The sequence below is a fragment of the Scophthalmus maximus genome, chromosome 5, assembly GCF_022379125.1.
Source record: "Scophthalmus maximus strain ysfricsl-2021 chromosome 5, ASM2237912v1, whole genome shotgun sequence".
NCBI classification, from domain to species: Eukaryota; Metazoa; Chordata; class Actinopteri; order Pleuronectiformes; family Scophthalmidae; genus Scophthalmus; species Scophthalmus maximus.
The window spans coordinates 17,200,438-17,215,115 of record NC_061519.1 but is presented as its reverse complement, the minus strand read 5'-3'; the positions used below and the strand labels follow the sequence as shown (position 1 = coordinate 17,215,115).

The following is a 14,678-nucleotide window of genomic DNA, read 5'->3' as shown; positions in this document are numbered from 1 at the left end:
TGGAACATTCCAAGTGCAAAGATGACTGAATTGAGAGGAAGCCATAGAATAGCATCACCAGGCTTGTGAAGTACAGAAGAAACTAATGGACAAATTTAACTTGCCAGCAAAACTATTGTAATCGATAGAGATGGAAGAACACGGTCAGAGAAAAAAAAGGTAAAAAAAACCCAATAACATAACTTAAGATTCTATGAATCAAATGCCAAACAAACAAAAACTCAAAATACAGTATATTGACTATATTGACAATGACAATAGTAAGATAACGATAAAATGACATTGTAGTGAATATCATTTCAGTGAGTTATAAGCTCTGCAGCCCAAAGATCAAATATCTGGTCAACAAATATAAACATAAGTAAAGCCACCATTCCCTGAGGAGGATGCCATTAAGTATAACAAATTAATGGAAAAGTCAAAATCTTCAATTATTTATATTCAACAAACATGTTCCTGTATGTACCATTAATGGTTAAGTTTTATTTTACAGCTATGCTGATTTACCAACATTCCACATACCATAATATTATAAATATATAGTTGTATAACTGTAGAGCTGTCTATATGGTAATCTGACTCCTATTTTAGCAACCTTTGTCATTCCAGACTAAGGCAATTGTTTTATGCATAAGAAGCCTGTCTATGTGTTGGGTCAAGCTGACCGACAGTAGGTGATGTGCAAGTGCTGCATCATTGACTGGTTGTCTGTTGCCATGGAGACTGTCTGCTCCAGCTTCCCATCTGGTCGGAGCTGAAATAGTCTGGAAATCTGAAAGATGGAAAAGAGCCGGTGAAGTCACTTGCACAAAGCAGCTGAGATGCCATTTTATTCACTAAATAATAATTTCCCTGAGAAAAGTTCTGCTGCTGTTGGGCCTTGTGGAAAGAAATGTAGCACAGACATTTATTTGCTGAACAAATGAAATAGTTGATACTGACGACTGGTGCGCGATGAATCACAATTTTACCTGCTTAACATGTGGTTCCTTGGCAAAAGAAATTCTAGCCAGAGCGTGGGTCTGCAGGTTCAGCTGCTGCCCTTTCAGCTCACCCTCCTCAATCTCCACCAGACCTGTAGAAGACATCACTCTGAAGTCAATGCATAATTGCATAATGCAAGCATGAAAAACCTAATACAATATAATGCAAGTTGCACTATAGGCCTTATGCAGAAGAAAGTCCCATCAAATGTTATACATCCAAAACACTAAAATATATTGTAAAATATATTTTGTCTATTCTGTAAAGCAGTTGATGCCCTTGGAAAGCAGTCAGAAGTACTTGCTTCCTGGAAAAATGACAAGTGAGGACTTGGAAACATGGTTAAATCCAGTGACATAAATTGTCACTACCTGAGTTTTGTGCGATGATAAACGCCACTTTGTTGGTTTCCGGCTGCATTCGAATGAAGCCGCACTCCCTGTGCAGAGGCATTTTAGACTCCACATGGAAGGCATTGAACCTGTCAACACAGTATCAGTGGGAAATCAGTTGACGACTGAAAGGCTTTTCCATTACCCATTTTAAATAATTTCCCCTGTTTTATAGTACTTTTGACTTATTTTATTGTAAGCCTTTTCAGAACCTTGCTGTGAACAATGATTTGTCTACGTGTGTATGCAGGTTGGTTTGTACGAGAGAAAAAAAAAAAAAAAAAAAAACAACAACAAAAAAAAACACATTTACTCTACTCACCTAGTTTCCACTGCATCTTTGGCAAAGTCAAATTAGCACAATGTTGACATGAAAGCTCCTTTGTGAGCCAACAGTTGTTGGTAGCAAAGTAAAAAAAAAAACACTTAATCTCACTCAGAGTTAAGAAAACATTCTAATTCTAAAACTCACCTCTATTTGAACTATGAGAGAAGCTCAGGTGTCTGAAAATGTCAAAGCAAGGATCCCTTTAATGGGTTCCTCTAATATTGTTATTATTATTGTAATGTGATGACATTTTACTACCATTTGGATTTTAAATTCCCCTGAAGATCTTGCTTTTGCTGACCTCCAGTGGTTTAACTTCTCCCCTTGCTGCAGTGGCCTACTGGTGTACTCAAAATGTGTGACAGTAGGGGTGGATGTGGTTTGTATGATGAGTATTACTGAGGTTATATTGAAGAAAAAAACCCTGAGATTTTGAGACAAAAGTCTTAATATTATGAGAATTAAGTCATCATATTACGAGCCATTTCCTCCTCGACAAAAGAGGAAATATTCTCCAAGTCTGTGAGGTTCTTTCTTCGGTATTGACAGTTTCTTGTACAATCTTCTCAAAGTCTTGATACTTATGATAATGTGGTGCAAACCCATACTAGTAAAACCTAACAAGATGCTACAAATTCCTCATTTTAACACAGGCTCCAAAAAGACAAAGCCTAAAACTCTTGGCATATTATAATTTTTTTTCTCACAATGATATCATTTTTAAATTATTATTTTAGTCTCATAATATTACGACTTTATTCTCACAGACGCTGACCATCTACGGTGCTGGGTGTGGTCAGCAGTGAAACAGGCTTGAAACGGTCAATCAGAGATGACAACATGTTTCTGGTGTCGGGTGATTGCTCACGTGTCAACCTACGTGAAGTTGAGAATCGGTTGTCCCACATGGCTGAAGTGCAGTGTCTCCGTGTAGCGGAAAGGGGTTATGGTTGGAAAGACGCCCTTCCCCGGCACGTCTGACTCCCAGGTGCCTACCAGCCAGTCCAAAGGGAGGAGGGCTGGGTTCAGCTCTGCCGATGGCAAAACACAGAAACACACACTCAGTTTGTTCAGCACTATCATGAATACACAGAAAGACAATGCATGAGAGGAGGTGGTGGGTGGTGCACCACCAATTTGGATTTGACTCAGTAGTATCAAGCATCTAGACTGTATAATATAAAATGGACGTAGTCACCAGGTACAGAAAGTGAGACCAATGTGAAGGTGCCTCAAGGGCTGTATTCTCTGGAATGACCAGCAGGGGGGGCGACTCCACTGCTTACAAGAAGCAGTCAGTGTCTATTTATCAAGCCTCACTTAACTCGATTGTGCCACAGAACGTCAGTAAACGCTCATGAAGGTGATAATGTTACGTTTTTGTTGAAACTCCTGTAGACAACCGTTGAATTAACCTGCCGAACTGCTGTGGGGTTTCTAAAGAATGAGAAGAAGAAGCAAAAGAGAGTAGCGACAACTGCGTTCACTCCAATTGACCATTTTTCCCCAGCAATGCCGGAAGTGATGAGCAGCGCATTAGAGTAGCAGCAGAATTGAGTCATGGATCGTTTAAATTATCAGATTGTAGATCATCAGCACACCTGAATCAAATCAACATGCGTATGAAAGAAAAAAAAAAGTAAAAAAACCCCGTATTGACTAACTTCATAGAGTAACTACATGGCAAGTCGGTCTGCTATATTGTAAATCGATACATTCATTGATTGATTGCTAAAAACCAAAAATCGCAGTTCTGTCGCTCTGCATAATGGATTCTAATTGCGCGCCAAAAAACTAAGGGGAACTATCAGAGGTCCACACGAGTCACGTGACGAGCAAACATTTTGGACTTCCGCTGTCGCAAATCTCGGCTCTGGCAAAAGCTTAAGCGCTTGAAAAGGAAGCCGACGCAGAAGCCGGTGTTAGAAACATAGACGAAGGTGACTGACTTCAACTCGTTTGGATAACGTAGCCGTCACCACGTCCACTGGAGGACTCGTTGGTTTACGTGCACACTAGGTCACCTCAGGACGACAGGCTCTCTGCCGCTAGGTGACTTCTCTCAATTTTCAAAACAGGTCGGACCGTAAACGCACCACGTTGGTCAGTAAAGCCCACAGGTGAAACCTCAGTCAGCGACACTGCCTCTAGTGACACTTTAAACAAAAGTGTCGGTCAACGTGACATGGATTTAATATTTCTCGGTCTCAAAATTAAAATTTAACAGTGAACCTACCCGGGTGATTCACAGGACTCGCCATTAATAAAGACGACAGCTAGTAGGACTGCATGCACCTGACAGGAGTGACTGTCACTAAATTAGAATGAGACTGTGTCGATGTGACGTGCTTATATAGAGGGACAGAGGAGCATCATGGGAAATGTAGTTAAGCACCACAGGAATGTAAAAAAAAGAAAAGAAAGAAGAAGAAATTGTTTGAGAAATGTAACTGAGGTTAACATTTCCAGATTTCTGCTGGTAAGTCTGAAATTCTGTTATTTTCCACACACTCTGAAGCAGGTTTGATAAAATAAAGCATATTTTATTGACATGTTTCAGTGCACACAGCATGGACCACAGGGCAACATCAGCTTTTTATTTATTATTTCAAAACTAGCCTACTTGTTGTTTTAATAAAATATCTGCAGTCAAAAGCACACGCGCACATTACTAAAAGGTATGCACTGTCCCAGACGTCCTTCCTGCAGGTGGGGAATCTGGTCTGTTAGGCTTTGCTCCTTTTGCAGTTCTTGAGAGCGTCTGCCAGGGCGTTCAGTGCCATGTCAGCATTACTCTTCTCACAGTTGTATCCCATCAATCCGATCCTCATCACCTAATGAGAAGGGCGACAGAGAATACGGCACATCAGAGTCCACAGTGACTCAGCAGCGTGATTCAGGAAGCTATTGAAAACACCCGACTGATGACGTTGCTCCCGTTTGAACCATTCAAATTCAATTACCTGGCATTATTCTTTTTTTTTCTTTCCTTCTTTCTATGTATTTAAAGATGAAACCATTTATTTTCCTGTACAGGGATAAAATGCCACAGACAGCTCACCATGCCAATGGAAGGGCCCAAGCCTCCAGTCATCTCCATCTGGTGGTGTTTCATGATGTAGACCAACATCTCCCTCCAGTCGTAGCCGTTGGGGATGGCAATGGTGGTGACAGAAGGAAGCCTCAAATCCTGCACGACATGTTACATCATTTAAATTTTTTTTTAAATCCTTGAGGTCAGAACAGGGCAACACCAACCGGGAAGGCCCACATCTACAGAGGGATACACACTCATATTTGTAACTTTTACTTTTATGTCCTTCTCCAGTGCTATAGAATATCCATTTTGTTTGGCACAATGCATTTGTTGTTCTTCGAAACATCAGGTTTTTAATCTGTAGTACGTCTGCCTTACCCTTTCAGGAATGAAGAGCTGGAGGCCCAGGTCTTCCAGTCCTCTGTACAGATAGGCTGCCACCTCCTTGTGTTTCTTCCAGGACTCCTCCAGCCCCTAGAGGAAGTAGAGGAGTGACGCGGTTCGTGGCGATAAGACGGATGAGGGAAGGTTCTTGCAGTTGGTGGTGAGTTCACAGTTAATAATTTGTGTGGTATATGTGTAAGGTGAGTAGTACCATCATCCCTGTTTCAAAGTAAAGACTATATGACTAGAAAGAAAGTGGCAAAAGGCCCCTTTACCCTTTCAGCAAGAATCGCCAGACTCTCTCTTAGGGCGAAGAATCCAGACACTGGACCAGTGTGGTGGTATCTGAAACCCAGAACTCACTTGATTAACAAACACTGGTGCTATAGACTATATGATGAACCTTTCTAAGCACATTGACTCCCAAGTAGGGCTGCAACTAATGATTATTTTCATAATCGATTAATCTGACGATTATTTTCTCGGTAAATGGATTAGTTGTTTGGTCCATAAAATGTCATAAAATTGTAAAAAATGTTGATGTTGTTTCCCAAAGCTCAAGAAACGAGAAAATATTCACATTTAAGAATCTGAAATCGGAGATTTTTGACTTTTTTTTCCTATAAGAACTACTTGAACCTATTAATTGATTATCAAGATAGTTGGCAATTAATTTTGTAATCGATTACAAATCAATTAATGGATTAACTGTTGCAGCTCTACTGCAAACTTTTCAAACTTTAATTCTACAACAGTTGGTTTAGAAACCATCTGCAATTAAAGTAACAGTTAAAGTTAAGTTTCAGTGGGTATGAGTACAATAGGCATGAATGCAGCAGAATGACTCTTGAGCCTGTAAATCAATCGGCCGCAGCAGACTTACGTTCTGGCTGGTTTGCCATCACAACCCCAGTAGTTGGATAAATATGTCATGTCAAAGAGGTAGGATATCGGTTTTGTCTTCCTGTTAAACATCTTGTGGCTGTGAGGGGCAACAGAGACAAAGAGCTTGTGTTTCTTTTAAGTTCTGATTTTTTCTATTCTTTTTGGCAGTTGTGACAATTTAGGACTCGTATCTGGAAACATACGTGCAGGTACACATGCACACACACACACACACACACACACACACACACACACACACACACACACACACACACACACACACACACACACACACCACAGAGTCTTTTCTTACCATGCTCTCTCATTAAAAGAGATGGGGGCTGTGCCAGGAGGTGCATTCAGAGCCTTCTGAGAACCAGTGTACAGAATGTCAATATCTGAGAGAGTAGGGAAGAAGAAGATTATATCACACTCAAGTGCAAAGTAGCAAGCAGATTCATTTGTATCTTTCATCATTTCCTTACTTTGTTTGTCCATAAAAATTGGCGCAGCCCCAAGTGAAGCGACCGTGTCGACCAGAAAGAGGCAATTATGTCTGCGGGAGGTATGACAGTGAGCAGCGAGAAAACATGATGCTTTGTAACTATATAGCCAACTGTGTGATTTATGTTTTGTTTTAAAGGGGGCAATGCAGAATGTGCCTCACTTTCTGCAGATGTCTCCAATGCCATCTACTGGGTGACAGAGGCCAGCAGAGGACTCTCCGTGTGTGAGGAAAAACAGGACAGGCTTGTGTTTTTCCATGGCCTAAACAAGAGAATAAAGTTTAATTATTTATTGTTTAGTATGCCTTCTAGTTACTGTTTACATTTGATCGTTTCTTAGTTATGTATTGAGTCTGACAGTTGAGTTCGCAGACTGTAGATAAAGTACATGAAGTTCTGTTAAGGACATTGAGCCTACCTTTTCAATTTCCTTATTCGTGAAATATCCCCCTGGGGTTTTCACCATTCTATGTACATTGGCACCTGAAGATAAAAACATTGATGATTTAATACAGGCAGACAGACAGACAGACAGATATACAGATATACAGATAGATAGACGGACAGTTAGATAGATAGGAAGATAGATGTACCCATTCTCTCAGCAATTTCTGCAACGCGTTCTCCCCAGATTCCATTGACGCCGATGAGCACGCTCTCTCCGGGCTCCACCGTATTGAACACCGCACACTCCATAGCCGCGTGCCCCGAGCCGCTCATCGCTATCGTCACGTTGTTCTCCGTCTGAAAGGCGTACTGGATCCCTCTCTTGATGTCATTCATGACCTAACACAAACAGTGAAAACGTCAAACAACCTCTCCAAATCAGATGTGGTCGCCAATTATTGTGTGTTTTTATCGTAGCCTGTGCGTAATTACGCATAACTATGGATCTTTGATTATCTCGTTATAGTTCAATGAGAAAAGTGGATGTCTTTGTGTTGTTGTGGTTTACTTAAAACTGGTGTACCACAACAAAACTTTCAAATATATTCAACCCATTTTACTCGAGCAATATCTATGTAAACAATCTTACGCAAAAAAACCCGAACCCGTTCCTCAAGTTGTACTCAAGTTCAGAATGTGAGTTCAATTTTTTCTCAATTTGTTGAAAATGTCCTCAAGTCTGTTCGGGGCAAGAAGGTCGAGCAAAACATTTACCTCATACATTTCTGGGTGCATGTGACCAATGATCGGCCTCGAGCCCGCGGCCAAAATACGCGGAGGGACATTGGAGGGCCCCGGCCCGAACAGGTAACGCATTGGAGTCTCGAGCGGCCGCAGCATGCAGGCCGGCGGCGGGATGGTGACGGACGACATGGAGCGCTCCAGGCGCTGCAGGAGCGGCGCGCTCCTCGCGGCCAGGGGCCCGTCGAGGGCCGCCGCCGCCGCCTGCTGGGCCAGCAGCGCGCCGCGGCTGAAGAGAGACCGCTGCATCACGGCTGCTGTCGTGTGTCCCGAGAGTCTCGCACCGAATGAGCTCACCAGCGACAGACGGAGAGACTCGGACTGACTGTGAGTTCTGCGTGAGGATTTAAAACAAACAGGTCTTTGACCTGTTGGACGAGGGGCGGTGCGCGTCCGCCGACCTCAAGGTTGGCAACAAGGGGCTCACTGGTGGTCATGAAAGTAAGTGCAAAAAAATAACAAAAGAAAAGTGTGTGGTGTTGTATAGACTTGATTTCTTTGGTTTAAAATCAAGAGTTTAAGCTTTTTGAACTTTTGAACCAATTTGCCTCTGACCATGTTGTTATCAATGCCTGTTTCCCATATGGTGAGAACATGTGTCCAAATAAACAATACAATACATCATTCGGAGTCACGTTATTACACAGTCCACACTTCAGATGTATATGTGACATCATGTAAAAAATATATCTTTTTCAATCCATTATTTGAATTAAAAATATGTATAAATCTGTCCAGATTTATACATATAAATATATAATTGTATATATTTAATAAGAGTCAACAGTGCATGATTTGTCACAGTCACAGTTATGATCCAACAGGACTGTTTTGTGTGTGACTCATTTCTGGGTTAGATCCACAGCAACTGACTCTTGAACTCCGGTGGAAAGGTGAGGACTTGCACTTTGCAGCTTGGATCCGGTTCAGGTTAGTTTGCAGGTGGTTTGTTGATTTTGTCTGCCCCTCCACTCACGTCAGCATTTGGATCGTAAAGAGGAGTCTCCCCTCGGAGAACCAATCTGCTCTCTGCAAGGAGAAAGGATGGGCAGGCAAATATACACACAAACACACTCATGGAGATGCATACAGACACACACACACACACACACACACACAAACAAACACTCTCTAGGAAACAGCTCAATTTCATTGTGTAGTGTGCATAGGCCGCATTCAGGTTCTTAACTTCCTTGTGATGTAAAATTTGAAATAATTTATGATCATATTGGACTGTGTTATTGATTCAGATTTCTTTTTTCCCTATAAAATGTCACACGTCGGGTCAAACATTTTCATACAGATTGTATCCAGACACATCTGAGTCATGCAGCAGTTCACACCAGACATCCGACTGGATCTCAGATTTGATTGTATTTGCGGGTGGAGTGTTAAGAAAAGAAACACACCATATTTTTCTGTACTGCATGGAATTTAAAACCATTTTTTACTAGGCACCTTTAACATGGACACAGTGTAGATAAGGCGGCTTGTCAGAAACACACCCTGACCTCAGAGTGTGTATTGACCTCTGAGTCCTCATGTCCTCATTTTGTTTTGTCCACTTCACTTAGTACGTCGGGCTGTTCCGCTGAGGTTGTGTTGCTTGTTAGTGGTTGCGCCAAAGGTCTGTCCAAGCCAAGGGAGCGGGGCCAGAATCGTGGTGACTTGTAGTTCTCACGACAAAATATTCTAACACAGATTTTTCCCTGATGTTCCCTGCTCATGGTCAACATTCAAGTTCAAGTGTGCACTGGCCTCATGTGAATATGTCAGCCAGTTGTGTCTGTGTTAAGTGTTAAGGTACGGAAAACTTTTCTCTTCTTAGGGATGATGAAAATTTGCGATCAAAACGACAGGAAAGATTAAGGAACTCCAAACTCAGGTGGAACATTTCCATTTAGAAAGATGTATCCGGATGAAATGGCGATTTCGCGGTCGGGGACACAATAGCCCTTTCTTTCTATTGAAAGTTAAAAAGTCAAGATTTATTATTCAAATGATATAAGTATTTGAATAATATCTGACGTTGCTGCCTTTTTCTTTGACCTGCTATGTCAAAGCAGGATCAGCAGAAGGGGCCTCTCTCCGAGTCTGGCCTGGTCAATAATTACACCACTTGTAAATAAGTGGGACTCTGTGTTACTTTCTCTCTGGCCTTTGCACTGGACTGAAAACTCAAAATCTATCAAAAACAAAGTGGCAGGAGGAGCCAGGGCCGGGGCAGGAAAAAACAGAGAGACAGGGGGAGACACGTTTGTCCCCAGGGGGCGTTGTGATTATGTGTACTAATTTGTTATCAATTTGCTTGTTATCAATTGGCTTTTCAACCAGTAGTAACCCTTCCACATGATGGCACTACACTGTATACATAGATTCAGATGTTGGTTACTCTTGTCAGAACAAAACAATTATAATTGGATTCTCAATTCTCAAATTAATATACACATTCTTGTGTTGAATTTGGAAAGTGGATATTTATTTTAGTGTCTCCAGGGGGGGAGGAAGAACTCAAATCTTTTTCTGAGGTATAAAAGTACTAATACCACTCTTTAAAAGTCCTGCACTGAAAGTAAAGTAGGTTTGTTCAACTTAAAGTGAACAAGTTAAGAAGTTATCAAGTTTAGACAATTGAAAATTTTATGAAGGTGACCAAACTTTATTTATTTGTGTTACCAATTTAAGTTTTTTTTTTTCAAGTAGGTAAGCAACCTTTCTTTTTCAGTGTAGTCGGTGAAGAGGGTGTATATCCTAGGATTATTATTATCTGTACATTGATGTATAAGGAGAATTCTGCTATTGTAATAGGGGTTGAGCTCAGTTTAGGTGTTATTTGTGTATATAGCTGCCACTGATTATTTTATTTTTATTATGGATTAATCTTCTGAATATTTTATTCTTTATACCAGATCCTAAAGTAACACCTTAACAATGCTTCTTTTGGGCAAACGTCCAAACCTCTGAATTATTAAAATGATTAAAAAGTTTATTTAGTTCAGTTAATCATATGTTTTGTTTGAAAAATCTCAGCCACTAAAGTAGTTCTTAACTAGTTGATGAATTAATGTGGTGGTGAATATATACCGTGGCAGAAAATGGAAATATTCAAGTATGTGAAATGATGACACGCAGTGTTTGCGGCCTGGTAGATTATGAGACACCGGCCTCTGGACACAGAGGATCCCCGGACTGAAAGAGACACAAGTCATCACTTGTTTTGCATCTCTTTGAGTTGCTTTGTGTCAAGTCATACTTTTTTTTGTGTAATGCAGTCATTGTAATTTTTTTTGAAAAAAACAGCAAAAATTTTTATTAGTAATTTTCTGTCCCCATGGTCATTTTGCATCTAGTTTAACTGATTTCCTGTCACTATTGAGCAGTTTTGTCTTTGTGGCTGTTTGCATCTCTGTTTTCAGTTATTTTGTGTCTCTTGTTGTCTTTTGCATCATTGTTTGTGTTTTTGTGTCTCTTTTTACTAACTTACTGTCCATTTTGTGGCCTTTTGCATCATTTTGTGTTTCTTATTCATTCTTTTCTTTTCTTTTTTTCTGTTTTATTCAGAGGCTGTGGTCCATGGGTACCCCGGGCCTGTGCCTCGTGTGCCCGTTCAGTATCCATCCATGGTTATGGTCCAGCCCTGGTCCTCTCCTCTGCTGTGCCCCTGTGCTGCATCACTCTGCCTCATGGCCGCTCGCTGCGCATGATGCTGATGATGCTGATGATGCTGATGTCACCACCGCCTCCTCGCCTGCCCTGGCACAGCAGCGCCGCCATTTCCCCTCTTGCAGACTGACTTGCGGACCGACTGACGGCGGCTCGCCGGAGCGTCCCGCATCCATCCTCCTGTTCATCCGTATGGCCCTCGCTCCTCCCCCCAGCGCCCCGCTCCGACCGACGCACCGCGGTGTGTTCAACACGCAGCCCACCCTGCGCCGCCGCCGACACTGAGGCTGTGGCTCTTCCCCCGGGCGGATCCTCCACGTATGGATGCGCCAACGGGCTCACCGAGGACGGTCAGAGAGGCGGTCTGAGCAGGACGCACCGCGGGAGCCTGTCGTTGTGTGGACTGGGCGTCGAGTCTGAGTTACCCGAGGTAAGACACGGATCCTCTCCGGTTGTTCTCCGTGCTACAGCATCAGCACCAAGGGCTGTCACGCCTTTATGTTCAGGGCGGTAGATGCGCGTGTGATTGCGAGAGCCAGACGCGACAAACGAGGACGCCGTCCGGATTTATTATTATTTTTTTTAAATATCTCTCTCCTCTGCTGCGAGCAACTGTCTCAGATGGAAAGCACCGACGCTCCGAATCCATTTTGTGAACGTCTGTGCTCAAAATAGACGAACAAGTGCTTCGACAGTCCTCTCTGACCTCCTCTCTGACGCAGTCGATGGGCAAGTGTCTGTGGCGCTTGTGTTTACGCGGCCTGTTTTCGAGGCGCGGCACGCGAAGCAAGATGGAGACAATATTTACTCGGGTTATAAATATTCGCAGTCTTCACTGTCTTGTGATATATTGTCCTCGACAAAAGTACACGGGACCGATAATGACTTGAGATAAAGACGTGCAGGAGGGCTTTTTTTCCCTATCCATCCGTTTGCGTTGGACGAAGGTGGATGTGCGTCGCGCTGCCATGACGCAAATAAAAACCAAACTCAATAATCGGGTCAGGGACAGAGAAAACCTTTAAAGGGTTTCAACGAAAAACAACCGTATTATAAAAGGAATGATTATTGCGAAGTTGCTGTGGGAGATCACCACGCTCAGCTATTTGTTATTTTCTGTGATGTGGGGCGGTGGGGAGACGCTTCCACCACAGGGCCTTCAGCTCATGATGGGGGATGAGGCCAGGGGATGATGCCCGAAGAATAAGCAGCCATTTTACCGTAGAATAACTGGGATGCAGATGATCTTCCCTGACAAATGATGTCTCAGCCATTTAGTCGGCGTGTTTCAGGAGCCGTGGGTGTCTGTCTGAAGCCGAACTCACTGAATCAGGGCCTGAAAATGGAGGAGCATGTTATTCCCAGCTGATTGTTTAGGCCAACAAGGCCCTGCCCTCAATTTTGAAGCAAAAATAACAATAACAAGCCTTTTAAACATTCAGGTGAAGAATATATTTAAACCATATGATGTAAAAAAGAGGTGTAATGACACCATTTGGTGCATGACAACTGACGTCTGTATCCTGCATGTCCACTTCTGCTGCTAATGAATCCAACAAATGCTTTTTTCGTCGTCTACCTGTGCAGGTTGCCAGGTGTGTATAGCCACACGGATCTCCAGCTCTACCGCTCGCCCACAAACCCACCTGCATCATGGCGGGGGCGTCAGTGAAGGTGGCGGTGAGGGTTCGACCCTTCAACTCCAGAGAGATCGGGAAGGACAGTAAATGCATCATTCAGATGTCAGGAAACACCACGAGTGAGTATTGGCCGCTGGCTGCAGAGTCGTTGGAGAGGTTACGGCTACAGCATGATGATACGGCTGTATCACTAGTCACATAACACTGATGGATGTGGACTTAATGTTTACATAGTAATGAGGAGTAACGCAAGAATCTGGTAGATCTGGTTCGCACATTGACTATGCTCACATGGACATTAATATTCTGATATTAAGACAATAGTTTGAATAAGACGCTGTCATGAAAACAGCATTATCTTATACCCTTATGAGGCCTTGAGTTTTGGCAAGCGCCATTTTGTTCTTTTGAAACCAGAAGTAATTGCTGTATATTGTGTGTGTTTGCTGTCATTGTAAACAAAATGATAAGTAAAGGGTTATTCTCTCATAGACTCCTATATAAACTGACTTCTTTTTGCAACCAGTGGAGTCGCCCTCTGCTGCTGATCCAGAGAGAATAAAGGGTTACTTCCTCATTGGCTTCACTTTCTGGACCCGATGACTAGGTCCATTTTATATACCGTCTATGGTTATAAATGCTGCAGGCGTTTGTCTGCAGTGAATAGATTTTAAGTAGATTTTTAAATGGAAAGTAGTGACAAATTCTTGAAAATCATTTTCCCCGTCGGTTGAATCATGCATTGTTAATGTAAGTGACACAGTAGTTTGAACTTCATATATGAGGCAAAGCATGTAAGTTTTACTTGTGGTTTTAGAGTGTGAAACCCAGTGACGAAATGACGTCCAGGTTCTGTTTTGTTCATATTCCTACACTGAGACAAGTTTAGCATTCCACCTCAGACTGTGTCTGTCTCGTAGACAGCTTTGGCCTCCAGCAACAAGAGAGTGGACAGGGAGGCACGCAGCACCTTGGCAGCTATAGGGAGAGAAACAAAAAAGCTTCAGTCAGGCCTGAGGCCGGTCAGTGTGTGTCGGATGTAGCGACCGCCGCAGCTCTGCGCTCTCACCATACGAGCTTCAGGGACCAAAAAGACCCCATTGTTCTGGTTGAGCCCTGACGGGGTCAGCTGATGCAAGTGTGCGTGTCTGTGCCTGTTGTGCTGGTCAGTGGTTTTAATGACCTCATCCGAGCCAAAGATTCAAACTTTGATTATTTCAGCTCATTACCTGCACTGACTGTGAATGTGGGTGCTCACGGCTCCCTCTCTTCTTATATTTGTTTTTTTTTTTCCTTTCTTTCTGCTTTATAGCTTCGCTATTGTTTCTGTCTGAGTGCATGTTTCAGGAGAACATTTCTGCTGCAATGTTGAACATGTCCACAGGGGGGCGATACAGTGGAGCGTCTGCCCCTGCTCAGTCCTTGTTTCATATTCTACAAACACTCTACTGCACCCTCCCCTTTAAAACAGATGATGGTGCATTTAAAACCTCTTTTACTGATGCTAACTAAAATCTCAAGTCCAGCTGTAGCCAATTCAGTGGTCTGTCCAGTCTCTCCACCCCTCTCCTCATCTAGAATGTTGGGGACTGTTTGGGAATGTGTGTGTGTGTGTGTGTGTGTGTGTGTGTGTGTGTGTGGAAATGTTTTGCGTAGATTTATAATCCGTAT

The 14,678-nt window shown here is 42.7% G+C and overlaps 3 protein-coding genes and 1 long non-coding RNA gene across 6 annotated transcripts in view; 2 read left to right on the top strand and 2 right to left on the bottom strand.

The window, feature by feature from the left end:
* Positions 1-100: 100 nt before the first annotated feature.
* thap4 (THAP domain containing 4) lies at positions 101-4,060 on the bottom strand. The gene is made up of 5 exons (XM_035634462.2): positions 3,941-4,060; positions 2,585-2,735; positions 1,356-1,465; positions 972-1,075; positions 101-772 (listed from the first exon to the last, which is right to left on the bottom strand). The coding sequence occupies exons 1-5, from the start codon at positions 3,963-3,965 to the stop codon at positions 656-658; spliced, it is 507 nt and encodes a 168-aa protein (XP_035490355.1). The 5' UTR covers positions 3,966-4,060; the 3' UTR covers positions 101-655.
* Positions 4,061-4,226: 166 nt separating this feature from the next.
* agxtb (alanine--glyoxylate and serine--pyruvate aminotransferase b) lies at positions 4,227-8,037 on the bottom strand. Its single transcript, XM_035634460.2, has 11 exons — positions 7,678-8,037; positions 7,110-7,302; positions 6,935-6,999; positions 6,678-6,778; positions 6,496-6,566; positions 6,324-6,408; positions 6,009-6,107; positions 5,401-5,470; positions 5,120-5,215; positions 4,766-4,894; positions 4,227-4,538 (listed from the first exon to the last, which is right to left on the bottom strand). The coding sequence occupies exons 1-11, from the start codon at positions 7,951-7,953 to the stop codon at positions 4,431-4,433; spliced, it is 1,293 nt and encodes a 430-aa protein (XP_035490353.1). The 5' UTR covers positions 7,954-8,037; the 3' UTR covers positions 4,227-4,430.
* On the top strand, positions 5,043-7,872 carry LOC118311004. The gene is made up of 3 exons (XR_004793886.2): positions 5,043-5,285; positions 6,179-6,219; positions 6,654-7,872. It is a non-coding gene; the product is annotated as an uncharacterized LOC118311004 (long non-coding RNA).
* kif1ab (kinesin family member 1Ab) overlaps positions 8,012-14,678 on the top strand; it is a 26,152-nt gene continuing 19,485 nt past the window's right edge. For all 3 annotated transcript variants that reach the window (XM_035634455.2, XM_035634456.2, XM_035634454.2), the window contains exons 1-4: positions 8,012-8,145; positions 8,562-8,634; positions 11,266-11,797; positions 12,955-13,126. In XM_035634455.2, coding sequence (XP_035490348.1) covers positions 13,021-13,126 — 106 coding nt within the window. In that variant the 5' untranslated portion in view covers positions 8,012-8,145; positions 8,562-8,634; positions 11,266-11,797; positions 12,955-13,020. The remainder of the gene's footprint in view (positions 8,146-8,561; positions 8,635-11,265; positions 11,798-12,954; positions 13,127-14,678) is intronic.

What these genes read in the sequence shown, in the direction of transcription:
- thap4 (XM_035634462.2), bottom strand. Translation starts at nt 3,965, where the DNA reads ATGGCGAGTCCTGTGAATCACCCGG. An exon ending in CAACCGATTCTCAACTTCAC is followed by an intron (nt 1,466 to 2,584) that starts GTAGGTTGACAC and finishes CTGTGTTGACAG; the next exon opens with GTTCAATGCCTTCCATGTGG. An exon ending in AGGAACCACATGTTAAGCAG is followed by an intron (nt 773 to 971) that starts GTAAAATTGTGA and finishes TCCATCTTTCAG; the next exon opens with ATTTCCAGACTATTTCAGCT.
- agxtb (XM_035634460.2), bottom strand. Translation starts at nt 7,953, where the DNA reads ATGCAGCGGTCTCTCTTCAGCCGCGGCGCGCTGCTGGCCCAGCAGGCG. An exon ending in TGGCGATTCTTGCTGAAAGG is followed by an intron (nt 5,216 to 5,400) that starts GTAAAGGGGCCT and finishes TACTTCCTCTAG; the next exon opens with GGGCTGGAGGAGTCCTGGAA. An exon ending in AGCTCTTCATTCCTGAAAGG is followed by an intron (nt 4,895 to 5,119) that starts GTAAGGCAGACG and finishes CATGTCGTGCAG; the next exon opens with GATTTGAGGCTTCCTTCTGT.